The sequence below is a fragment of the Glycine soja genome, chromosome 9 (assembly GCF_004193775.1).
Source record: "Glycine soja cultivar W05 chromosome 9, ASM419377v2, whole genome shotgun sequence".
In the NCBI taxonomy this organism is placed as follows: Eukaryota; Viridiplantae; Streptophyta; class Magnoliopsida; order Fabales; family Fabaceae; genus Glycine; species Glycine soja.
Window position 1 is genome coordinate 2,368,174 of NC_041010.1, and position 25,151 is coordinate 2,393,324.

The 25,151-nt window shown below is 30.1% G+C and overlaps 3 protein-coding genes across 5 annotated transcripts; 1 reads left to right on the plus strand and 2 right to left on the minus strand.

Annotated features, from left to right (window-relative positions):
- Positions 1 to 274: 274 nt before the first annotated feature.
- LOC114367713 (thiol:disulfide interchange protein TxlA homolog) lies at positions 275 to 3,620 on the minus strand. 2 transcript variants are annotated; one of them, XM_028324909.1, is made up of 2 exons: positions 3,113 to 3,614; positions 275 to 758 (listed from the first exon to the last, which is right to left on the minus strand). In XM_028324909.1, exons 1-2 carry the CDS (start codon positions 3,533 to 3,535, stop codon positions 600 to 602), a joined length of 582 nt encoding a protein of 193 aa, XP_028180710.1. In that variant the 5' UTR covers positions 3,536 to 3,614; the 3' UTR covers positions 275 to 599. The 2 variants fall into 2 exon arrangements, with proteins under 2 accessions (XP_028180710.1, XP_028180711.1); XM_028324910.1 differs by lacking the exon at positions 275 to 758 and adding an exon at positions 765 to 2,311 and having other exon boundaries at positions 3,113 to 3,620.
- An 895-nt stretch (positions 3,621 to 4,515) lies between these two features.
- LOC114367712 (telomere repeat-binding factor 1-like) lies at positions 4,516 to 10,343 on the plus strand. Of its 2 annotated transcripts, none has more exons than XM_028324907.1 (7): positions 4,516 to 4,667; positions 5,325 to 5,500; positions 5,652 to 5,869; positions 6,186 to 6,270; positions 7,873 to 7,956; positions 9,257 to 9,607; positions 10,019 to 10,343. In XM_028324907.1, the coding sequence occupies exons 2-7, from the start codon at positions 5,351 to 5,353 to the stop codon at positions 10,028 to 10,030; spliced, it is 900 nt and encodes a 299-aa protein (XP_028180708.1). In that variant the 5' UTR covers positions 4,516 to 4,667; positions 5,325 to 5,350; the 3' UTR covers positions 10,031 to 10,343. The 2 variants fall into 2 exon arrangements, with proteins under 2 accessions (XP_028180708.1, XP_028180709.1); XM_028324908.1 differs by having other exon boundaries at positions 4,557 to 4,773.
- A 7,350-nt stretch (positions 10,344 to 17,693) lies between these two features.
- On the minus strand, positions 17,694 to 24,671 carry LOC114368869 (ent-kaurenoic acid oxidase 2-like). Its single transcript, XM_028326145.1, has 8 exons — positions 24,189 to 24,671; positions 20,444 to 20,921; positions 19,540 to 19,800; positions 19,278 to 19,367; positions 19,114 to 19,192; positions 18,707 to 18,813; positions 18,479 to 18,597; positions 17,694 to 18,117 (listed from the first exon to the last, which is right to left on the minus strand). The coding sequence occupies exons 1-8, from the start codon at positions 24,437 to 24,439 to the stop codon at positions 18,012 to 18,014; spliced, it is 1,491 nt and encodes a 496-aa protein (XP_028181946.1). The 5' UTR covers positions 24,440 to 24,671; the 3' UTR covers positions 17,694 to 18,011.
- Positions 24,672 to 25,151: the final 480 nt, after the last annotated feature.

Below are 25,151 nucleotides of genomic sequence, written 5' to 3' on the forward strand. Positions count from 1 at the left end.
TTACCCCCTTTAAAAGGAGCCTCGCTTGCTCTTTCATATTAGTTATTCTTTCCTTTCAAATTATAAGTTCTTTTGAAAGTTTTGATTTATCTACTCTTATCAATCTGGTACCCTGTATTGAACGAGAGTATCTTTAGAAATTGTTCTGGAATAAGAATATTCTTTAAAATTTATAAATTTGTTAGCTTAAGAGAAGAGATTGATGTTAAATGCGAAAATTGTGATGTGGCTTTAAAGGATTCCCTTAGAGCCCAAAGGATATGGGCACCGTTGCTTAAGATAATGAAATGCACGTTGACATGCAAAACAAAGATGACAACAATACGAGACTCACCATGCATGTAGGTTAGCATTGGTGCAAGTAGTTCTTGGAAACATAAGAATGTGAGTTAATTTACATATAATGATGATTCCGTGTTAAAGTTAAACCAAGGCAATCCAAAATGTTCGATGTTAGTTTTGTTAGAATATTAGTGAGAGAGTTGAGCACACGACTCCTTTCTTCCCACTTTTTCCTTCAACCATCGAGTTAACTGTATAACTCCTGTTATGGTGCCTTGGTACTTGAACAGAAGGTTGGTTTTCATGCACTAGGCTCATCATCCATTATTTTGTTGAGGACGCTTCATTTTGAGAAGATGGGAGAGTCCTGCAATAACATGTAAACGGCTATTTGGGACACCCGTCTTTGCCAGGGCCTTTCCATTGTTGTCAAGAAGCACAAAGCAAGGAACATAGCTAACATCATAATTAAGGAGCTGCAATAGGAAGATTTAAAAATAAGTCAGCAAGAAGTCATTATGAACAAAATGTATTCTCCTGAGATTAAACAAATAAATAAAATATTGAGTTATTCGTATACAACATTATCCTCAAGGTATAAAAGATAGCAAAACCAATTTCAATGAAGGTCATGCAAGAATATCGAGAAGTAATAGCCTTAATTAATGGTTAAAGTATTCAAAGAAAACTTGTAAGTCCATCCTAAATTTGGACCTCGGCTGTTTCCATCAAGTAAAGGATAAGGGCCTCAAATCTCTCATCAACAATGTGTTTTAATCTTAAATTAAAATTTGATGCTCTTCTCATACCCCTCCAAAAAATTGATGTTTCTTGTCAGAACCATCATCTGAAGTTTCACACAGAAATATGTCAAAATGGATCCCTTGCATATCAAAACTAGATGCATTGAAGGACATATATATGAAAATGGACTTAGAATGTAATGTTTTGAACTTTTCGGCTCAAGAGTGATCGTAGGATGGGATGGTACTCTCTGTTTGGATAAAATGCTGGCATTGTCCATTTGTCAATTTTTAATAGCATATGCTAACAAATGAGATTGTCCAAGGTATAATCCGACAGTTAAAAGGTAAGTTTAATGTGGAAGCAGCATTTGTTACAATGCATGCTGTACATAATCCAAGGCAAGATATCAGGTTAAGCTCATTTAAGCAGCAGCTGGAGTGTAAAGAAAATTAGAATGGTTTGCATGCAAAGGTAATTCTGAAAGAATGAACAAAAAATAAAAAAGCCAAAAAGTATTTTCAAGAAGAGGCAAGAATGCAATACTTCTCGAGAGGGATATACTGAGGATCATCACATTTGAAAAAAAAAGATAGAGAAACAGGTCTGCATCTAAAAGAGGAGGAGAAAAGAAGGCTTGGGAGCATGAGACTGACAGTGCGAGGTCAGGTCTGCGCAAATGTAGTTCAGCATACTTACTCTAGGAGATAACATGAATAATTATTTTATTAAGCTTTGATAAGCTCCCTTGTCACATTTAATTCTTTCTAATGACCAACTTTGATATATACTCGTACTTTTGAGTTAAAGAAACAAAACAATATAAAAAAAAAACTTTCACAAAGCAACAAAGTAAATGTTAATAAGGTATGATACCCAGCCAAAATCCATCTTAAACCAATGACAAGTATACCCAATTTCCATAGCACAAACAAATGACAGTAGTAATAATCAAATATGTTAAACAATGTAAAACAAGTGGAACCCTGAACTAACAGAATAAAAAATATAACAGAAAAAGGAAAATTAAACAGAAAGGCAGCTTATATGAAGAGTTATCCATTTTTATTGCTGTTTGATCATTTTTCCAGCCTGGCCAAAACTGGGAAGACCGAAGACCAGTGCTAGAGAATCAATTGAGTTGTATGCTAGTCACATGATTCAAATCCAGATTGTTTTACAGAATGATGACAAGCATGCACAAGTTTGTTTCAAAAGCTCTTCCTTGATTTAGGCATGTGGTGGAAAAACCTAGTGTGTCACTGGCATTGAGATAAAATATCACCTATGATAATGCAAGAGAAATGTGAATTAGGGTTTGTTTGAATAAACTTCTCCATAAGCAAATACAAGAGAAAAAAAATTGAAATAAGCTTCTCTATAAGCTAAAATTAGCTTATGCATAAGCTAATCTGTAGAATTTCTTTCATATTAGCTCTAAAAGCTTATTTTTAACTTACACATGAGCTAATTTTAGCTTACGGGGAACCTTATATAATTTTTCCTTCTTTTTTTCTTCTCTTAAGTGTTTCTGGAGAAACTTATTCAAATAGGTCCTTAACTATAAACTACAGTTGACGTAGGATTTCCAACAAACTGTTCATGCTTATGTAGCATGGCTGCATGGGTATTTAGCAAGTTTGGTTTCATCTCTGAATGAAAAACATGTGTAATTGACATAAAAGGGGAAACGACTTGATTTTGTCCATGGCAATTTATGCAAATTAATTTATATAGTTAGAATTTATTTATTCCAATAGATAGAATTTGTTCTCATTAACGGGTTTAATTGGTGTAATCGGGAAGAGTTGGCTTTTTTCCCAAACTTTATTAGGTTATGTTTTTTTTCCTAGTTGCTAGTTGTCCATCCTTTTTCTGTCTATATTTTTTCTGTGTTGCTAAATGGCCATTATCCTACAACAATTCAGGCTCAGAAATAAAGTTAATCAATAACAGTCTCAGCATCATGCACCCTTGTATACAAAATGTCAACAGGATTTTATCCCAAAGTTGAGTCCAACATGAATGAATCCAAGAGTAATCTCAATTCCTATCATTTAGGTCAAATAAGTGAAAAAGAAGATACCTCGGGTAGCCAATTGGGGTTCTCAGCATCAGCCATAACAATGTTGAGCCAATTAGAGTTTCTGGTTTCGACTTCGGAGACAAATTTGAGCAAGGAATTGCAGAGCCTGCACTTGGGGGAGTAGAACTCCAACAAAGTCGCTTCCTTCCCGCTCGCCAGAGCCGACGCAAACGCCTCTGCCTCTGCCTCCGACTCCGACGCTGCAGCTGGACTCGTTTTCTTCTTCCAACTCGAAACAGAGCTCGCAAAATTGAAAGCGATTAAGCCAAGGTTTTGGAGAGATTTCAATGGCAAAGGACCCTCAAACTTGCAGGGGCTAGGGCTAGGGCTAGGGTTTGCATCATTCCATGGCCATTTTAAGCAAAACGCAGGTTGCTTGGGTTTAGCATTAGGGTTAGGGTTAGGGTTAGGAATCAAACCCATTTCGTTTCCGGCAACAGGGACAGCATCATCAAATGATCAACATCTACAACACTGCGGCAGAGGAGTGGACTGTAGCAGTGTTTAAAACTTAAAATATAATACTAGATACTGCTCAATTTTAATTATTTTAAGCTTTTACTTTTAATTTTACTATATAAATAAAAAATCTTAATACTCAATTCACCTATCAAAGAACCATTTCAAAAAATATTTTGATGTAAAATTAAACTTTAAAATGTTCAATTAAAGTAAAAATAAAATGAAGATGAAATTGATGTTCAAGTATATTTTACATGGATTCAAATGTTCATTTATTCAACATTATAATATAATATGAGAATGTTTTATACTTTAAGGGACAAAATGACTTTTTTATTAAAATATTTATATTTTTAGGGTTTACTAATAATATTTTTTACAATATTCATTAAATTTATTTATTCCCTAATTACTATAATTAGTTCAAGTCATTATATGACGAATTTTAATTTACAAATTTATAGTCATTGAAAGAGGATAAAAAATGTAACCTTCAGTCATTTTATTTATTTTAAAAATTTTATTTTTGGTTCTCTTAGGCATTACTTTATAATTTTTGTTTGTTTTTTTATAAAGTATTTTTTTGTTAATCCGTCCTTCACTATTTTAGTTAAATATTATTTTGATTTATTCATTAACTTGCATATTCTATGACATATTCAACACATATTTTTGGTTTGGAGTATAACATAAATACGGACGTCACATGTAATAAAGTGTTACCTCAACACATTTACGTGAGAAATGTGTTTAGATTACAATGCAATGAAATACAACGTTGGTATTTCAATTAATATTAATTGTCAAATTAATAGATAAATTTTTTGTTGAAATTTTAATAGATAAACTAAGATTATACAATTAACATTAAAAAAAGATTATGGAATTAAAATAATAAAATAAAATTTATATATAAAAAAACAAATTCACAGACTAATGATAACTGGGAGAATAGAAGTACAAAAGTCTTATTTTTATTTTTATTTCTGTTCTTTTCATGCATGTGTTGAATGCACATGCTGGTCTCCGGTCCGGTTAGGGCATTTCTGGGACCTTAAATCACCAATTTCTCACCCAATCAATTCCAATTAAGGTTTCTTCCTCTTTTTCGTTCTCTCTCCCTCTCTATTTCGTCGCTGATATCTCTCAAATTCTGCTCTTAGGGTTTCGTAGAACAATTCGAAATTCAATTGTTTTAGGTCCGATTGTGGGATCAGTATTTTTTATTTTTTTTATTTCGGATGAACAATTCTGATTAGGTTTTCTGTTGATGTTGAATTCCAAAGTTTTGTTATTTGATTGGACAGTGGTTTGCATGTTTCTGTAGCTTCCGTGTTAAGAATGGATTTGTGGGTTTTCTTTGAACGCTCACGATCAGCTTCCTCCGTTGAATTTATAGTTTTTGTGCCATGTGTGACCTTAAAATCACATCCTTGAACTATCTGCTGTCTGGAATCAATGGATTAACAATGGAAGTAGGGAATTGAACAATTTTTAATAACACAAGTTGCGTGATTTGTACAATAATTGGATTGTATGCTGTCTTTAAAAATCAAAACAAACGCAAAGTTGAAATTTTCTTAGATGATTTGATAAAGAATCTTGAGTCAAGAATTTGTAAAATTCAATATTTAATGGGATATAAGTTTAAAGTAATCGGAAGAGCTTCTGATGTCTTATGATTGCAAAACTTGTGATTATGTATTTAGAGCTAAACATAATGCTTATGTAATTTACTATTGCTTGCCAGCTGAGAGTGTTTCTGATCTATATGTGATGGGTGCTCCGAAGCAGAAATGGACTGCAGAAGAGGAACAAGCACTTAAAGCCGGAGTTGTCAAGCATGGTGTTGGTAAATGGCGCACCATACTGAAGGATCCAGAGTTTAGTAGTGTCTTGTACCTGCGGTCAAATGTGGATCTCAAGGTCTGGTTACCTTGTTGGTTGCATTTGTTGATGTTTTATTTTGTTGAGGTTCATTATTTCATTTTCCTTACATTGTAATGAATTAGTGTTGGTCCATCTATATTACTATGCACAACTTGTTTTTGTGGTTCTGATATGGGGTTTTGGATAGGATAAATGGAGAAATCTGAGTGTGATGGCAAATGGATGGAGCTCTAGGGAAAAATCTAGGTTATCAGTCAGAAGGGTGCATCAGGTCCCGAGACAGGATGAGAACTCTATGGCTATCACTGCTGTTGCTCCAAGTGATGAAGAAATTGTTGATGTTAAGCCTCTTCAAGTTTCTAGAGATATGGTGCATATTCCTGGTCCAAAGAGGTCTAATTTAAGGTTGGAATCTTGTTTTGTTTTGATATGGTATTTTATTTTATTATATTAGCTACCTGGTTTGCTGAAAAAGTTAAAAGTGATTCTTCAGTGGTGCTATTTGCAATTGTTTTCCAGCAGGGAATTCTTACTGGCTAACAAGTGTTAGGGTCATTGATCTAATTGCTGGCATGTTTGCTGGATTACTTTTTTTTTTGGTTGCATGCATCCTAAAAAGCTTTCATTTCCTTTAAATTGTGTGTGTCTTTGTTGTTTTTTGGGTGTAATTGATTTATGTCTATCATGACAGTATATGTTTTTCTCTGTTTACTTTATACAGTTTGGATAAACTTATAATGGAAGCGATCACTTGCTTGAAGGAGAATGGTGGTTCTAATAAGACAGCTATTGCAGCTTTCATAGAGGTATGAAGTGCTAAGCCAAACTTTTGTTTGTTCTGCTTGCCCTAGATAAATTGATAAAATAATCAAATGAAATTGTCCAATCTTCATCAAATTTGCTTATGGAACCATACAAGTGTCAATGGAATTTTTCAGCATTTTTTGATCTGCAATTTTCTGAGTTTAATAACAAGGCCTTTTAGTTTAGATTTGTAGGGAAAAAATGTATGGCTTTCTAAAAAGAAAAGCCCCTCAAGGTTAATGTCGAAGAAAAGCATCAGGTTTTGAGAAATATATTAGTTTTCGTATTGGTTTAAAAGTTCCAAGGTGAGACGACCCACTGTTGACAATATCACAATTAAGATTGTAGGATTGCACAATCATATGATTTTCTCCCTTAATAGCGTGCTAAATTGGACATATGATCGGGAACAAGTGAGATTGCAGCGAGATTGTGATCTTCCTTGTGTAATTGAGGGATTGCTGTGCCATTCTGATCCTGGAGATTGTTTCTCTGGGTCAGGTTTCGCAACCCAGTTCATCTAGAGCTTAGAGATTTGAACCTGTTTCGAAACCCTAAGATTGTTTTTTTCCACACCCCTGTCTTCTTCTGCCTCTCATTTGCACAACTCTCTTCTCCTTTCTCCTATCTTCTCCAGTTCAAATCCTGTCTCTCAATCTCAGGCTCTCAGCTTTTGCATTGTTGTGCTTTGTCTCCTATCTTCTACCTCATCTTCTTCATCTCCTCTCTTCTAGTTGGGCTGCTGGGATTCTGTTTTTCCTTCTGTGATGGTTATAGTTCTTCCTTGGACATTTGCTGTGCTGGCTGCGCTGGAACATTTTTCTTCTTCTGCTTCTGTTCTTTCTCAGTTCACCTCTGTTTTTCTGAACAAAATATGTCCATGCGCCTGATTGGAGATGCTTATATTATTTTCTTTAGGGATTTAGGTTAGCTGATTATGAGTGAATTATGAAAAGCTTATGTTTTGTATTTTATGTGACTGTTTATGACTTATGAGTTACGTTGGACCTATCAATTGAGTTATAAATCTATGAATTTGAATTTTTAGTTTAAGATTATTTTAATGTTAGATTTGCAAGATTTTTTCTTTATCTTTGTTTTTATTTTTAATCATATGGGTGTCTTTATGTATAACTTTGTGTCTTTTGGTAGGATTCTACAATCTGTGTTACAATCTTTTGATTTATGACCTTTCACCCCCTCCCGATTCCTAGTCATATCTTGATTTATCCAACAATGAGGTGACCTATTTAAGTTCAATCAATAGAGAGGTGCAACTTCACTGCTTTCTTGTAATGTCAAGATCACATTCTTGAATCTTGAGTGTACATTTGGTCTATTCTATGATCTTTCCTTGGCTGAATGATCTTGTCCCCCACCTCTAAACATGAATATACTTGATAGTAATGATGCTTAAAAATGTGATGATGGTCAAACTTTCTAATAACCAAAATTTTTATGGTTATGGAATGACATTACATCTGCTTATTACTGGTGAATTTCCCATTTGGTAAAGTACTGCTCTACTTCATATTCCATATGTTATAAGCTATATTGTTTCTGCTTTCAACAGCAGTTGAATTTCATTGCTTTGAAATCTGTAGGACCAATATTGGGCACTGCCAGGCTTAAAAAGTATGTTGTCTGCAAAATTAAAGTTTTTGACAGCAAGTGGAAAACTGATCAAGGTATATTTCTACATGTTTAATTATGCCGTGTCTCGTTGTGAGAAATGAAACTCCTATTTATAAGTGGCATAAGCTCTCCTCTCTAGTCTGCCTGACTCTTAGGAACAGGCTTTTCTCTAAATTGAGTGGTATCAAACCCAGTTTGTTCATCCACCAGTGTGGATGGATTGCTTTTACAAGCTTATGGGTTTAAATGTAGGAGCGTGAATATTGAATGAGATGGAAACATGGAACTGTCATTTAAAGGAGTGGGCATAGATACTATTTCCTGGACAAGTACTGAAGCATTTAGTCTAAGCTCTGTTTGATTAGACAATCTCTACAATTACTCATTATAAGACTATGATGAAGTGTTTGGGGTGCAAGTTGGGTTTTATGCCAGGACCAGAGGATTAGGGGAGATGGCTGAAACGAATATAAGTAGAGGTGTAGGCAAAACAATTGAAACTTGAAAGTACTGATTTTTGACTAGTTAAAATGATAAGAAACAATTCTAATCGAGATTTTATTCTGGTTGTTGTTGCTGGTATTACTTGGGGTTTTAAATAGCGGCCATAGCAGCGCTATTTGGTGATTCCAAAAAAGCCCTTTGAACGTGACATTAGGGATTTTTTGGGGAGGGGGGGTATTATAGGGATTTCAATTTTCAAGAATGATATCAATGACTGTAATAGTAGTGAAAATGATAAAGAAGACTAGGATTTAGAAGATAGTGATTGATAATTGATGATTCCTTCTTATCTAGGAAACTTTGCATTTGACTGTTGTTGGTATTTACTTGTTTAAGACACATATGACTTTTATTGTTAACTATGAATGCTATTAATTTTTATCTTTTTTGAGATTTTTTATGTATATAGTATACTTTTGTAAACTATACAAAAAATTTCAAGATAGTGACTATCCGCCATCTCAGTTTTTGGGGCCGTCTGTCACGCTTTGATATCTGGGATTTAAGACATTGTTGTTATTCAACACTCATGCATTATTTTATTCACTGTTGCTTACGTATAGATGCTGCTTGTGGGTAATTAATTGGTAAGGATTGCGTTATACAGCTATACATTGTTTAACTCCAAACTCATGCATAGACTTGCACAAAGTTTGTGTGTTTTGGTAAGAACTAGAAACAATTTTTTATAATATAATTTTCAGGAATCCATTGTCTTGATTTAATGTTTTTAGTCATTTGGTTTTACGTGAGCTTGACAAGTATTCTGAATGTTCTCATTTTGAGTGGGAGTTATATTAAGTTGTTTCTATTAGAGATCTTACTTTAGGGCTGACTTTGGTATTTCAGGTAAATCGCAAGTATAGAATTGCACCTATAGCAGCATATTCTGACAGAAGAAGAAACTCATCCGTGTTATATTTGGAAGGGAGGCAGAAAGCCTCTATGAAAATTGACAGGGATGAGACCAACATCCTTACTAGATCTCAGATAGATTTAGAGTTAGAAAAGATAAGGTCTATGACTCCACAAGAGGCAGCTGCATTTGCTGCTCGAGCAGTTGCTGAAGCAGAAGCCGCCATTGCAGAAGCAGAGGAGGCAGCAAAGGAAGCAGAGGCAGCAGAAGCTGATGCGGAGGCTGCACAAGCTTTTGCAGATGCTACAACAAAATCAGCGAAAGGGAGAAAATCCCCAAAGAGGGTAAAAAAACTTTTTTCCCCATTTTTTCCATACATGATACTATAATACATCTATAGAAGACGTAGATTTTTTTATGCCAAGGAAATGTGAATTTTATTTTTCATATAACCTAGTCATGAGGGCAAGTTTCTCATATTGATCGGACATGTGATTTGGTTTTATCATTTTGGAGACATTCCATTTGGCTTCTTGGTTTTCCTTTTTATTTTATTTTATTTTATCCGCAAATGCTTGCTTGTTAGTTTTGTTAGAAATGTCAATTAGGAGAATTCAAACCCGTGACCTCTCCGGCTCCCTTCTTTCTTCCCCAACCATAGGGTCAACCTTATATCTCTTGCCTGCTTAGTGATTCCCTGCTATCTCTATCAAATAATGTAGTATTCTAATTTTTTGGCATTTTTAAATGTGTAGATCCATGCTTGATGGAAGTTTGAAGAATTAGACTCGAGGAGAGATGAACGGTGGAATTGAGTAGGACAGCCAGCCAGCTAAATATCATTTGCTGGTATAGTCTATAGTTTGCAATATTGGAGGCTCTTGTGACTATGCAAGTTTCACCTTTATTAGGATATATTTTTGGATATTGAAATATCCTTCTTGTAGATAGAACCATTGTTTGAATCTTTATTGTAATTTCTTTATAGCTGTTGTTACCTTAGCGCTCTGTCCATGTACTTGTTGTTTATAGAAAGTAGATGTTTAGATGAATGGGAATTCGTTCAAATTTCTTCTGAAACTAGCAGCTTTATCAAGTGCATTTTCACGTGTTAGAAAGCGTTTTTTAAGTGTTAGAAGTGTCACGTCCTGCGCGTTGGAACCGGGTGCTTTTTCATTTCTAGACTTGTGTTTTATTTGTGTAAACTTTGTATGCATATTTAGAAAGGTAAAATAAATTAAGTTTTTCCAATAGGTAAAATTAACTTGTGCATACAATTTTTTAGAGAAACTAAATGAAAGTATTGTCAACAAAAGTTGAAGTGTAAAAGTTAATTTTAATTTTTGAGAAAAGTTTAATTTTTTAAAATTTCTTTTAGTTAAAGTGTATACGAACAAGTTTATCTACTTCAAGCAGAAGAAAAACTTAAAGGTTAATTTGTAATTATAATTTGTACCTTAATGGATCGGATGATAATAATTCATTTTTATTTATTAAAAAGTTATTTAAAAAATTTGATATATTTGTTAAAAATTCAATTTGATTTATGCATTAATATTTTTTCATGGATAGATATCCATCCAAAGAAAAGAACATGTTTTAAAACTTAATTATTTTTATAATACTTTCTAAAATAATAAGCCACATTAAGTTGATTAAGACTGTTTTTGATTGACCTCAATTGAGGCTAATTTATAATTCTAAGTTGTACCTTAATGGATCAGATCATGATAATTCATTTTTATTTATTAAAAAATTATTTATCAAATTTGATCTATTTGTTAAAAATTCAATCTGGTTTATGCATTAATATTTTTTCATGGATAGATATCCATCCGGGAAAAAGAACATGTTTTAAAACTTAATCATTTTCATGATACTTTCTAAGATAATAAGCTAGAACCTAGGTTGGTTAAGATTGTTTCTTACCACCTCAATTGAGGCTAATGTTTTATTGACATTGTTCAAAGTTTTTTTTTTTTTTATTGACGCTAGCAAAAAATGAGCTTCGATCACTGTCTATTGAATAAAATATTAATTGACTTTAATTGAACGAGCAATGGGAAACAACAATCAGGAAAAAAACCAACAATGAAGAGAAAGAGCACAAGGCTCACTTATTCAATTTTCTAATTTTTAAAATATAATAAATTAAGCCATTAGAGTAATTCATATCAGCGGATGAGATTTAGTGTAAATATTTAGACTTACACATAATATAAACAGATCTTATCCCATATATAAATACATAAGTTTATTTGTGCTTTCATTGCTCTTAAAGTTGAGTTAAAGAGTTGATTGAGAAATAATGTGAGAGACTAGACTTATTCATTTTTATATAAAAGGAGATATGTAAATTAGAAATCTTATCTTAATATATATAAATTCACTTACATCCTAGACATTAATTTTTTCCTAAGCCTATTAATTCTAGTATTCCATATTAAAATTGTAACTCCTCTTATTATTTAACCTTCATATTAATTATGAGTACAGATCCGACGAGAGTTTGTGTAATATTTGGAGCAGCAGGTAGCTCAAATGCGACTTAATATAAGTCTTAAATTATAGACTTTACCGCACTAGATGAATTACAGTTACTTCGGGCATCCAACACTTTTGTTGGGACACCCACAACACAACATAACACTAAAATGTTCTTCACCTTTTTTACAGATTAAAAATCCATAAAATTCATACGGATTGACGATCCGTATGAGTTTCTTTTTTTTAACTCATACGGATTGTTGATTAGTTTTTTAACTCATACGGATTGTTGATCTGTATAATCAATTGAGCTAGTAGATATATAACACTAAAATTTCTAATTTATATTTAATGTACATGCAAAATTATATAGTAAATTTTGTGATGACTATTTTTTATCTAATAAATAATTTGTTTACATATATAAATTATAAATAAAAATCATAGGTTTAATAAGTATTTACATATGTAAAAAAATATCAAATTTATTTAATTATCAATTGCTATAAAAACATCTAAATACATCATTCAATTAAATATCATATTTAATTGAATGATGTATTTCGATGTTTATTATAATGATTAAAAATTAAATAAAGATGATATTTAATTGAATGATGTATTTAAATTTTTTTATTACATTTGATAATTAAATAAATTTGATACTTTTTTACATATGTAAATAATTATTAAACCTATGATTTATATTTATAACTCATATATGTAAACAAATTAATTATTAGATAAAAAATAATCATCACAAAATTTATTATGTAAATCTACATGTACATTAAATATAAATTAGAAATTTTAATGTTATATATAGCAACACTATTTATTTATAATATAATGTGTTTATTAGCTCAGTTGATTTGAGTATTTTATTAATAATGCTGCAGAAGACACAAGTTAACAAAAATTCATACGGATCAAAAATCTGTATGAGTTAAAAAAAATAAAAAATAAAAATTGATACAGATTGTCAATCCGTATGAGTCATACGGATCGTCGATCCATATAAAAAATGAAGGATATTTTAACTCTTTCACTGTATTACTGGATGTCCCAACAAAATTGTTAGGTGTCCCCAAGCAACTTAAATGAATTCTTTACAAAATAATAGTTGTTCCATCCAGGCCCAATCAGTTATATATATATATATATGGCCCAACTAGTTCTGCAAATTGAAAGCCTATAAGGTTTCTTCTTAAAAAAATATCATAAGTTGTAGTTGTAACTCATGCTGAAGATATTGTTAATTTGGTATTCTTTTATGGTTTATATTGGACCTTCATGGAATAATTATAGATATTATAATGAATTGATCTAATGTGATAAAAGTATAAAGTTTTAAGACTTATATTGACCGATAATTAAGTTATTGTAATTCTATTGCACGGATATGCACTCATTAACTATAACCTACTATATTAAAATTATAACTCCTCATATTATATTAGTCTATTGTTCCTTAAATATCAAATTTTTAAAAATTCATAATTTTTTATTTTTTTATTTTTTAATTAAGATATTTTGTTCTTATTTTTTAAAAATATATAATTTTAGTATTTTTTTTCTTTTTAGACTTAATTATGTTTTTTTAATTTTTTAAAATAAATTAATATTATTAACAATTGAATAATTAAAAAAATATTTTTCATCTGGATAATAAGTATTAGAATTGCAGAATTTTAAAAAATAAAAAATAAAAATACCTCAATTAAAAAATAAATAACTAAAATAAAATATTTTAAAAATAAAACATAAAGTGTCTTAATTAAAAAAAATTAAGAATATTTAAAAAATAAAAAATAAATTGTCTCAATTAAAAATGAAAAAATAGAGAAATTAAAATTAGAAATTTAAGAAAATAAAAATAAAAATTATATTTTAGCGATTTTAAATTAAACTTTTCTTTTGTTTTAATGAACAATTTATATCATACTCTAATGAATGTTAATGAGAAATCTCTCAAGAAATAGGATTGGAAGCTACCCCAACTTGTCATAGGATTCTTTCTAACTAAGTCAGCCATGCCATGACTCAAATCTCAAAGCATCTGCAAAAAGCAAACTGTGCAACATCTTCTTCATAATCTTGTCTCCTGTCCCTCTTCCTTGGTGTGATATCAATTTAATGGGACAAAAATAATAATTATTTATGTGATGATATCAATAAAATCTCAAAATCTCAACCCATCTGCAAAAAGCAAATGGTCCAACTTATCGTCCCAATGAAAAATCTCTAGATATTATGATTCTGAAGACACTATCCTGACCTTTGAAAAATTATTAGAAGATCTTAATTAATAATCATGTGATAAATTAAATTTAATAATAATTAATTTTGTTATTTTTTAATGAGTTAATTAAATTTTTAGTCCTAAAATTATGAAATTTTGATTTTTTATTCTTAAATTATTTAAAATAAAAATTGATTCCTAAAAAATTTATTATTATTAAAAATAAACTTGTTGTTAATGTATTCTATTAAGTGATATAATGTCATAAACAAAATAGATTAGATGACTTATATATATGTCAGGTTCAATTTGTCAATGTACTTGAATCATTTTGGAAATTAATGTCCTCTATCTTATTTTATTTTTATTTTTTTTATTAAGTAATTAACCTTTTTTTGTTTGGTTTTATTTGACAATAATACATTAAATCAGTTGTTTTAAAATCATAAATTAACACATATTATTAATAACATATATTATTAATAATAAGAACTATTTATATTGACAAAAAAATTTGGAATTAATTTTTTTAAAAATAATTTAAGATAAAAAATTTAAAATTCTAATAATTTAAAAATTAAAAACTTAATTAATTCCTTTTTAATTGATAAAATATTAATTAATTTAAAGTATTGAATTATTTATATATCATATCATTATCAATCCATCATGGCATAATTGACAAATCACCTGATAATTTCTTGTTACCCAATTTGACTACATGACCAACACTAATAATTTCTTGTCCTAGGATCTTCTTTCCACCTCATGATTCAAATCTCTAGGCATCTGAAAAAAGCTAACTGTGCAACATATTCTGCAACATTTTCTGCATAATCCTTCCCACCTTTGGCCTCAAAATCTCAACCCATTTGCACAAAGCAACCGGTGGCAGTAACGGTGGCCATTGACTTGTTCAATTGCTCCAACTTGTCTTCCCAATGAAAAATCACAAGATATTATTATGATTGTGACCGATGCTACCTAGGCTTTGGAAAATTATTAGGTAAACATAAATAATTAAAGATATATTTATTAAATTTAAAATATATTTAATAATTATCTAATAATAATAATTAATTTTGTTATTTTTTAATTTAAATTTTTTTAATTAATTACAAATATTAAATCATCTACATATAAAAATGATTATTAATCAATTTGAATACATCAACAATACTATGGGTGGATGCATATTAGATATTAGGGGATAATTTTTTTCACTAAATAATTTTTTATTTGAATATATTAAGTAAATATTGTTTTTGTGCCTATACAAAATTAAGATTGTCCTCATAAAATAATTTTTTAAAAAACAGAATGCAAAAATTTGAATATTTATATATATTTTATTATGAGATGGTGTATTTGTGAAAGTTTATAATATTTTTTTATCTAAAAATATTGTTTTAAAAATATTTTCTAGATCTACCTTTGATTACAATCTTGTCTTCAGCGATACGGTCTCCAACATTGTCCATGACACTCGTGCATTCAAGAATTTTTCTTAGGACAAGAAATATTTCATAATATATTTTATTAAAAATATAGTATATTTTTAAAAATACATAATGTCATGAAAAAAAAATATAAATAACTAAGTTTCTACATTTTACAATTATCTTTTATCCATTTTCATTAAAAATATTATGTCATTATTTCATTTTCAATATTATAAAAAAATATCTTATGTGATTAAATATTCCATTATTCACAAAATTAATTGTAGAGCAATATCTTAAATAATAAATTCTCTTTATTTATTTCTTGTTTTATTTAGAAGTTGAGATAAAATTACTTAAATAAAAATATGTAATATAAGTTTATAAATTAGTAGTTGTGTTATGTTGGATGTTTATTAGGGAAGTTGGAGCATTTCACAAAAAAAGGGAAATTGAAGTTTTAAAATTAGGCTATTATTTTGACTCTTATTTTTTTTAGGGTCAGTTTATTCCTTTTATTTTCAAAAGGTTTAATTTGATACCTTAATTTATGTATATTAGATTTAATTTATTTTTTTTATATTGAAATTTTTCAATGAAGTCTTTATTTTTAAAATAGATTCAATTTGATCTTATTTTTTAAAAATATATGAAGATGATAGAAGAAAAATAAGATCAAATTGAACACATTTTAAAATATAAAAAAAAATCTAACTGAATCTTTTAAAACTAAAGGAATCAAATTGACCATAACAAATAAATTAGAGTACTAAAATAATAATTAAAAAGATAAAATAGTAAAACTAGTATCAAATTGAAATTTTTATAAAAAAAATATCTTATAGAAATGATACCTATTTTTTATATTACATGCACGTATATAAAGTAAAAAAAAAACTATTACATCCAATATATGTGTATTGTACAAGATTTTTGTAGAATTGCATCATTCTTTTATAATTATTTTGTGAATATGATAAGAAAATTGTAATAATGAAATGAGGTATCAAGAAAAAACTTTGAGGAGGTCTAACCAAAAGTGTTGGCAAATGAAGAACTAATAAGGTCGTCTTTCAGCTTTCAGCAAATTTAATTTTAAAAAATGTGTGTACTTTGATATAATAAAATGAAAATTTATTACATAACATTAAATTTATATAAGATGACTAAACAAAAAGTAGAACTATTTTATCGAAACAAATTAATTTAAAAATGAAAGAAATCAATTCAATAATTAAATTACCATACATTTTAAATTTTTAAATTTTTTTAGATCTCTTTCCAAACACTACACCCTGGTATTTTCTAATGATTTTGTTTAATATTATTTCTTTAAGATGTGTGTACATAATAACTTAAATTTAAATATATAATATAAAATTATATATTTGATTTATAAGTTAAACTTTATTTTAGCTCCCCCAAATACTTTGTTGAAGTTCGGTCGTCACTAATTGGTTGATAAAAGAAGAGACAAGATGGTTAATGATTTGATTTCCTCGGCCTCTGTTATAAAAAAATTAATAATTAATATTTATTGATAAAAAAATATTATGAATACACATTTGAGATCAATCAGATCATTGTGGATATTTACATGATATGATGAATACTAACTGTGAAGGTTTCAAGTTTATAGAGTGGAAACCTGACATACTTGTTATTTATTTATTTATAAATATTAGTTATTAATTTGTTGATTTTGTAAAAAAAAGATGGAATCCATAATCTTTTTCATCTTTTGTTTTATCTTAATCATCCAACTCATCTTGTATCTCTAACATGTTTTTTAGTCTTCTATGTATATGGATCACTCTTAAGGGTGTTCTTAATCATCCAACTCACCTTGTATCTCTAACATGCTTTTTAGTCTTCTATGCACATGCATTACTCTTAAGGGTGCTCACATTTTATTAGACATCATGTGATTTTCATTAGGAAATGGACTTTATTTTCATCCGAACTAACCAATTGCATTTAGCACTCACCAATTGACATTGCAATTTGCAAGACATAAATTATTACTATGATGTGGATGAAGGCCATCTGGTGGCATGACTTGTACTGATATATTATAAATAGATCACTTTTATGTACTTGGTTATTCTGAATTGGAACATCATTATTTCAAAATTTAATATTTACGTAAAGTTCCATCCAATCATACAATTATTTAATTTTAATTGGTTTAATACACAAAAATTTGTGTGTGCTATATATAACAATTATACTTAGCCCAATTGTAGATGCACACATTAGTAAATTCTCCTGAAGCACAAGACATAGAAACTCGATTCTTTCCTTTGAAAAAATACCTAATGAAACAAAGTTACTTTTGTCCATTTTTCAGAACATATCAGATGTAAGACATACTAGGCTTCTAACTAGTACTTAAAGAGGGTGAAAGATGGAGCTTTCGAAATTATACTTATTTGCATGTGCTGTGACAAGCCTTTTTTTTTCCTCTCCATTTTGTTGAAGCTATGACAACGTAGCTCAAAGTGGACATGAAAGCATATAGCTGAGGGAAAACATGGAGATGGATTTTCAAATAAAAAACAGCATAGACATGTGCTCTTAGGTTGTTGTAGATGGACATTTCCTGACCCTTCCCAAGCAATTGTCCATTGGCCTTGTATGTGGCAAGTATCTCACAGGGCAATTAGGATTATGCTGTTCAAATCTGTGCAATCAAGAAGTAGCATTGTTAATAGAATGCTTGTTACTATCAATAAATTGCTCCATCTCTTTTTTTTTTTTCCTTTTGATACACATACATGATTGGCTACCTTATGTAACAGTTCAATTTATCAAACTGTTATTGTAAGAACGTGCATGAAAAAAAAAAGAATGAGATATGCAAAAGATCATAAATGATATTACTAATCCTAGTAGGCAGGTATTCCCTCTCTGTCCATTGGATTTTATACATCTCAAAACGAATTCAATATATTTAGAAGTAGACTTAGGTTTAATCATAGATCTTATAAACTATGGACAAATATAATTTATTCTGGAAAATAAATTTAAGCAATGCTGCTCACCGGTAATTCAGAAGGAAATGGTGAAGAAAAACTGCTATTTCCATCTTGGCAAGATCATTCCCAGGACACAATCTACTTCCTCCTCCAAAGGGAAGGAATTCTCCAGCCTTGTGCTCTTTCTATGAATCAGCACCACCAAATTGAAAATTAAATGATAAGGAACATATACAAGTGCAGAATACATAGACTTTATTCAAATCAGTTAAAAAATAAAGCTTGGCAACTTACATTCCATCTATTAGGGTTAAATTCCTTTGGATCAGGAAATATTTCAGGATCAAGGTGAACTGATCTGAACCACACAAGCACTTTCCAACCTTTTGGAACTGTGTATCCTGTATCACCTCATTTGCAGTTAGTACTTTTGTGACATGAATGAAAGATTATAGTTCATGCCACATCATGATATTCTCATAACATTTATGTAGTGAACAAAAATCATACTAGTAAGTAGTGGTTATTTGCACCCTACTCAAATCTAAGCTCAAAAGAAAGGAGAAGAGTATAACTTTGTTTACTTCTTTTATCATATCTACCAAGCAAGGTCAAGCTGATAAAAAGTTATGATATTGGAGATGCAATAATGTCTTTATGAATCCTTGTAAATAGAATATTCTGATATTGACAGTACTAACCATTGATATTAACATCAGTTTTTGCCTCCCGAAAGACCACTAGTGAGAATGTAATCACACGCAATGTTTCATCAATCACCTAAGGAATGTGGAAAATGGAAACATGTATAAACATAGTTGATCCAGTATCAGTTGATATTAACTTCAGATAAACAGATGCATACCTTATAAAGAAAATCCATCTCCCGAACTTCCTTAAGTGTCAACCCTTTCTGTGTTGAAGGCCTTCTCCTTATTATTTCTTCTTGTTCTGCCTACTCAAGGAGTAAACCATATTAGGAAGTAAAAGCTAAATTTTGGTGTCACACTGTTATACAGGGTAGGACATGCTGACACTTTCCAAGATGAAGCGATTAAAATGTATGTTTATTGTCCCTTAGAAAATGTAAATTTAGATGGACTATGATAGTTAAATTAACTTGATACCTTAGCCTTTTGGAGATATTCTGGGTGCTTTTGCAGGAAGAAGGTTGCCCACATGGTAATATGTCCTGAAGACTCGTGGCCCGCATTCAAGTACATCAACATGATGTCAATGATGTCCTCATCACTCAACTTTCTTTCATCATCTTCAAGATCTATCAGAGCATCCATCATATCTTTGGCTTTTCCAGGCAGATAGCCCTTCCTTAAGTTTCTTCTCTCGTCCACAATAGATTGAAATATGGCCACTAGATTTTTCCTTGCCTGAAATGAAAGCATGAAGTGATAAGATGTTGTACCTAAATAACTACAAAATTTGCATGGACTATATTCTGTTCCTTCATGTTATAATCTTGAGTCTGACTGAAAGGGACTACTGATTCATTTGAAGAACATACACACTAATGTGACAATGTCATTAATGATATAGTTATCCTTGAATATGCTTGATTGAGGACCAAAATCAACGAAAGAGAAAATTTGTTGTACTTCTAAGACTGAACAGAAGACCTTGTCTGAAGACATTTTTAGTTTTTCCTCAAGCGAAGGATAAGAATGTCAAAAGCTTCTCCTCAAGTAATGACAAGTAACTTTAGTTTTTACCATTAACCACCTCATACTTTGAGGTTAATGCTGCAAGAAAAACACTACTATGCATTTCATTCAAATTAAAAGCAAATAAATGCTAATAAAACTTTTTTTTTCATACAAGTCCTTGTCATCAAGTTTTCAACTCAAACAATCACATATAGATGTTTATACCAATATTAAGTAGCCCCCATAAAGAATAATGTTGCTGACCCTGAAAAAGGCATTTGCACGTCATTATTTGATTTGAAAACTTGATGTAAGCATATAAGGAACTTTATCTAAGTTGTCTTTCCACACACTTTTATGCTAAAGTTACCTTGAATGCTTTGTGGTATGCAAATCCGGGAATATTAATACACATGGCTCTAACTCCATGATTAAGTGCTGTGTATTCCCTCTCCAAAGCCTCCATAACATGTTCACTCTCTGAGCTAAGGAAAATATGCATAATGATTTTGAAAGTAAGCTTCCTGATCTCAGTTAAGAACTCAATTTGTCCCATGTTGGCCCATTTCTCCAAGGAAGATTTCACATTTTTTTCAATATATGTCAAGTAGAGGGACAGTGCTTCCATGCCATTGATTGAAGAGGATGTCAAACGCCTAAGGCGCTTATGTTCTTCATAAGACATTGAAATAAATGACCTCTTTCCAATGAGCTCTATAGTAGATTGAGGCCAACCAGGTGTGAATTTATCGTCATCTGTAAGCACCCTTTTGCATATTTCAGGTGTTGTCACAATTATACTTGGATTTCCAAACATCATGGTCTTGTACATTCCAGTTCTTCCAAATCTTCATAATTTGTTGATTGAATCAAAGCCGTTAGTACCATCAACTATGATGCACAAATATGATATATGTAATGCATGTAATGACATTTTTTATAACTTTGTTAATTTTAATAATAATTATTTTAAAAATTATGTAAATTATGATTTTTGATTAATTGACCGTGTACAAACTTTTAAACTTTCAATGTATGCATGTTGAACTCTAGAAATATAACAAATCTAAACTAATATGCTTCTGGCATTACTAAAAGTAACAGAGAAATTATAAACCACTGTGTGGACATAAATCATTATCGATTGCCTAAAAACAGAAATATATAGTATCAATTTTTATTCTATTAGGAAAACTTTCATGTTTGAATACGATTGCATCACACCTATTGACAACAAAATATATCATTAAAAAGTGACCCACTTTTAACAGGTTGACCAAAGATAACACAACTAAAGTTCATGTTTGAAACCTACCAATAAAAAAATATTTTCTATTAAATTTTATAAGACAAAAAAGTTTCATATATTAAAAAATGTCATATATGTTGATAAAAAGACTTTTAAGTATTGCTTTTATACTTAAATTAAAAAAATTCTCTTAAAATTTACTTTAAACTTTATTTATTGTTGGGCTAATCCTAACTTTAAAATTAATCTTTATGTAGTTGTTGGTGTCTAACACTGAATACTACACGTCTACACCGCAGATACATTTGGAAGTATCCAAGAGCAAGTATGAAATACGTATCCAATATTAGTAAATGAAGCAAATGCATGTGTCAGTATTTCATAAATGACAAATAATGTATCTGCATGATACATGGCATGATCAAAGGTGAAACTTTACGTTTTCGTTAAACTATTTGCTAAATTGACAACAATAGATACATAATTAAATAATTTAAAATGTTATAACGACATTTGATGTGTTTGCCCAAGCACCTATAATATTTAACCATTCATGAAATACACAGCAAAAGACAACCTATCTAAGTATCTATGCTACAAAATTAAAATATTTTGTTAAACTTGCTAAATGACATCAAGTGTCTCCATCATCTTTTGTCCCTCCCTCGTATTCAACAACGCTTTAATTTTTTATTTTTTTTAAACCACAACTAACCTATGAAACTTCTTTGATCAATTTTCATTCTTAACAAAAATAAATAAAATCCGACTTGCCATATAGTGTGTTTGGATCACATTCTAGAATCAATTTTATCCTACAAAATCATGGTCATACCACAAAAAAGTAGAAACAATTATTTTTCTATTTTACATTTACCCTAAAAAATAAATAATTATTTTTCACCATAAAATTAATCCATACACACTAATAAAGATCGAGGGGTATATCATTATATTTAACAACACATGCAGGACCAAAAGTTACGCTTGGATTCGAGAACTAGAATCAAATTTGAAACACTTCGAAATAATATTATTGCCAATGTTGGGGGGAAAGGAAGTTACTGTGAGAACTATTGCTCTCCATGGAACTTTCATTGATAACTGTTCCACTTTATTCCAAGAAGATAAGCCAATAATACTAGGCGACAATTCTATGCCATATAATATAAGCAGTATTATCAATTTAGATATTCGATTTAATCTTAAATTCATGTTTAAAAAAATTCCAAAATGTACTATAAAACTTTATAGACCAGCTTAATCACGGAGGGCCCACGCTGACATGGACTCCACATCATGACGTACGTATCCGGACATCAAAACTTATATATTGCACGTATTGCATGATAATTTTATTAACGTAAATTTCATTCTTATGTGATGAAATGTTTAAATTGTTTTTTATTTTGAAAAAGTATACATTTTCACATAGTAAATATTTACTTTATTTTTGTTTGTTTTAAGGTGGACAAGTCATCGAAAGTAATTTTTTTCTTTTTGCATGTATAAATTTCAAATAAAACTCTCAACTAATCATAGGTGTTTAAAATTTTATTTCTTAAAATTTAAAATTACGTAAAAAAAAAAAGCACTTAAAATTAGCTGCTAGTTACATTAAGTCACACCCCCACACAAAAATACTCAAAATTGCTTATTTGTATGATTACCAAAAAAAATTCTGACATTAAAATACAAGTTTGAACATATTTTTATCTTTAAAAAAAAAGGTGTGTATTTAAAAATCATTATAAGAAGGGGTGTGAATTTCTAACAATTAAATTAAATGGAAAAAAATCAAATAACTAATATTTTTCATATTAAAAATTCAAGCTAAACTTTTTGAAAATATAATTCTTTTTGTATAAAAAATTGCTCAAAGTAAATAATTAATTAATTGATTAACTAATTAAATAAATAAAGGGTAGAAAGCAGAAACAGACAAAATTTGGAGTATCACACTGTCCACAACAAATTGTGGCTTCTGCGCCACTGCCACATAGTAGAAGAAAACTTGTGACAGTGCTCTGTGAGAGAGAGAGAGAGAGAAAGCATGGTTAACAAAGTACAGTGAAAATGACAAACAGGTGCAGCTCCTCTCTGAATGAATTGTTTTGTTTTGTTTCGGTTTGGAAAGGGACTTCAATTCCAAAAGCTAGAAAGGTAGCATTATGGTAGTTTCACTTTCACAAAGGCCAGCCAACTTTTTCTGCAAAACTAGATATAAATAAAGTATAAAAAAAAGTACATTATCTTGTGCTTCTTGGACCACTAATTGTAACAGCAGCAGCTTTGGTTAAGGCCTAAGGGGTGGTGTCAGTGGCCTGAGGTGAGAGGAGGATCACGGGAACCATTGACCCTTTGAGGTGTGTTTGGATTTCGGCTGAGAAAGTTTCAAAAAATATGTTTAAAAGTAAAATGGGTTTGGAATCATGTTTAATTATTTCTCAAAAGTATATTTTTTAGAGTAATTTTTTTTGTTTAGAAATTTAGTTTGCAAGAAATAAGACTTTAGAGTGCTTGTATTTGAAATGGTTACGATACATTTAGATAAAAATAAAATAAAAGTAAAAACAAGGATCCTATCCCTTTAATAAAGTTATTTTGCCTCAAATATATACTTTTCATCTGATTTTTAAACATGCAAAGATACTTTTCCAAACTCAGAATGTAAACTTAAGTTTAACTCAAACTTATATTTACAAACTTTAATCCAAATTACTCTTGTCTCGCATATTTTTTAGCCCGAAACACAGTTTATAAACTTAAATTTAAGTCAAACTTAGACTCACAAGTCACAATTTAGAAATAACAACTAGTTAATAATAATAATAATAATAAGTAGTAGTAGTAGTAATTAAATTACCTGGAGACAAAGGAGGAGATGAAGGAATCAGGGTCCTTGGACTTGAAAGCACTGAGAAAGGACCACATGTTGCCAATGAAGGGCCATCCCATGTCACCTGGTGGCAAAGAGTACTGCTTCACACCCAATTTGGATTCATAGAGCCACCAATTTACATTCTTGAGGATAGATCTTAGGACTAAAAGGGCACCAGCAATGGCCACAAGGACAACCCACATCCACATGGAACACATCATCATCATCATTATCATCACAGACTCAACTCACACAACTTCCTCACTCTCTTTCTGTGTATTTATAAGGGAACTTGGGGTTTGGTATGTGGAGAGAGAAAGAGAGGGGAGAGGGGAGGGATAGGAAAAGAAAAAAAATAAATAAAGGAAATTTTATGACAGCAGTGAGTGGCTAAAATGAATTTGTGTAAAGTTATAGAACATAGACATAGAGGTGGCCGGCTTTCTTTTCCCATATTTTGTTTTGTTCAGTGTACCTAATTACAACAAATAAGTGCATACTGTGTATGTGGAATCATTCCACTAGCTAGCTCTGTTTTTAACAAAGTGATATATTGATAAATATTTTCTTATTTTTATTTACTAACTATCATTATTTATTGTGGACATTAATAATTAATAAATCTTTAACTCATCATGCAAGATATTAATATTTTAAAAAAATTACAAAATAAGTTTGGTGCTCTAAAAATAACCAAAAGTTGATTAGTAATTGTATTTTCACCGTTGTCTAACTTATCTTAAATAAAGATGGTTTAAACAACTTTATAAAATATTATTAGTGTAATTAAGAAAATTTTACTAACTCTTAATTATGAAATTGTTTAACCTTATTTTTGTTTAGGTAAGTTAGACAATTTTTTTTTTGGAAGATACATACAAAAAAAAACCCCAAAAAAATAGCATTTGTTTCGACTCTTTTGTTGTTGTGATTAGTAGTTATTTGTGT

What these genes read in the sequence shown, in the direction of transcription:
- LOC114367713 (XM_028324909.1), bottom strand. Translation starts at nt 3,535, where the DNA reads ATGGGTTTGATTCCTAACCCTAACCCTAACCCTAATGCTAAACCCAAG. An exon ending in ACCCCAATTGGCTACCCGAG is followed by an intron (nt 759 to 3,112) that starts GTATCTTCTTTT and finishes TTCCTATTGCAG; the next exon opens with CTCCTTAATTATGATGTTAG.
- LOC114367712 (XM_028324907.1), top strand. Translation starts at nt 5,351, where the DNA reads ATGGGTGCTCCGAAGCAGAAATGGACTGCAGAAGAGGAACAAGCACTT. An exon ending in CTATTGCAGCTTTCATAGAG is followed by an intron (nt 6,271 to 7,872) that starts GTATGAAGTGCT and finishes TGAAATCTGTAG; the next exon opens with GACCAATATTGGGCACTGCC. An exon ending in CAAGTGGAAAACTGATCAAG is followed by an intron (nt 7,957 to 9,256) that starts GTATATTTCTAC and finishes TTGGTATTTCAG; the next exon opens with GTAAATCGCAAGTATAGAAT.
- LOC114368869 (XM_028326145.1), bottom strand. Translation starts at nt 24,439, where the DNA reads ATGATAATGATGATGATGATGTGTTCCATGTGGATGTGGGTTGTCCTT. An exon ending in CATACCACAAAGCATTCAAG is followed by an intron (nt 19,801 to 20,443) that starts GTAACTTTAGCA and finishes CTTTCATTTCAG; the next exon opens with GCAAGGAAAAATCTAGTGGC. An exon ending in AGATGGATTTTCTTTATAAG is followed by an intron (nt 19,193 to 19,277) that starts GTATGCATCTGT and finishes CACATTCCTTAG; the next exon opens with GTGATTGATGAAACATTGCG.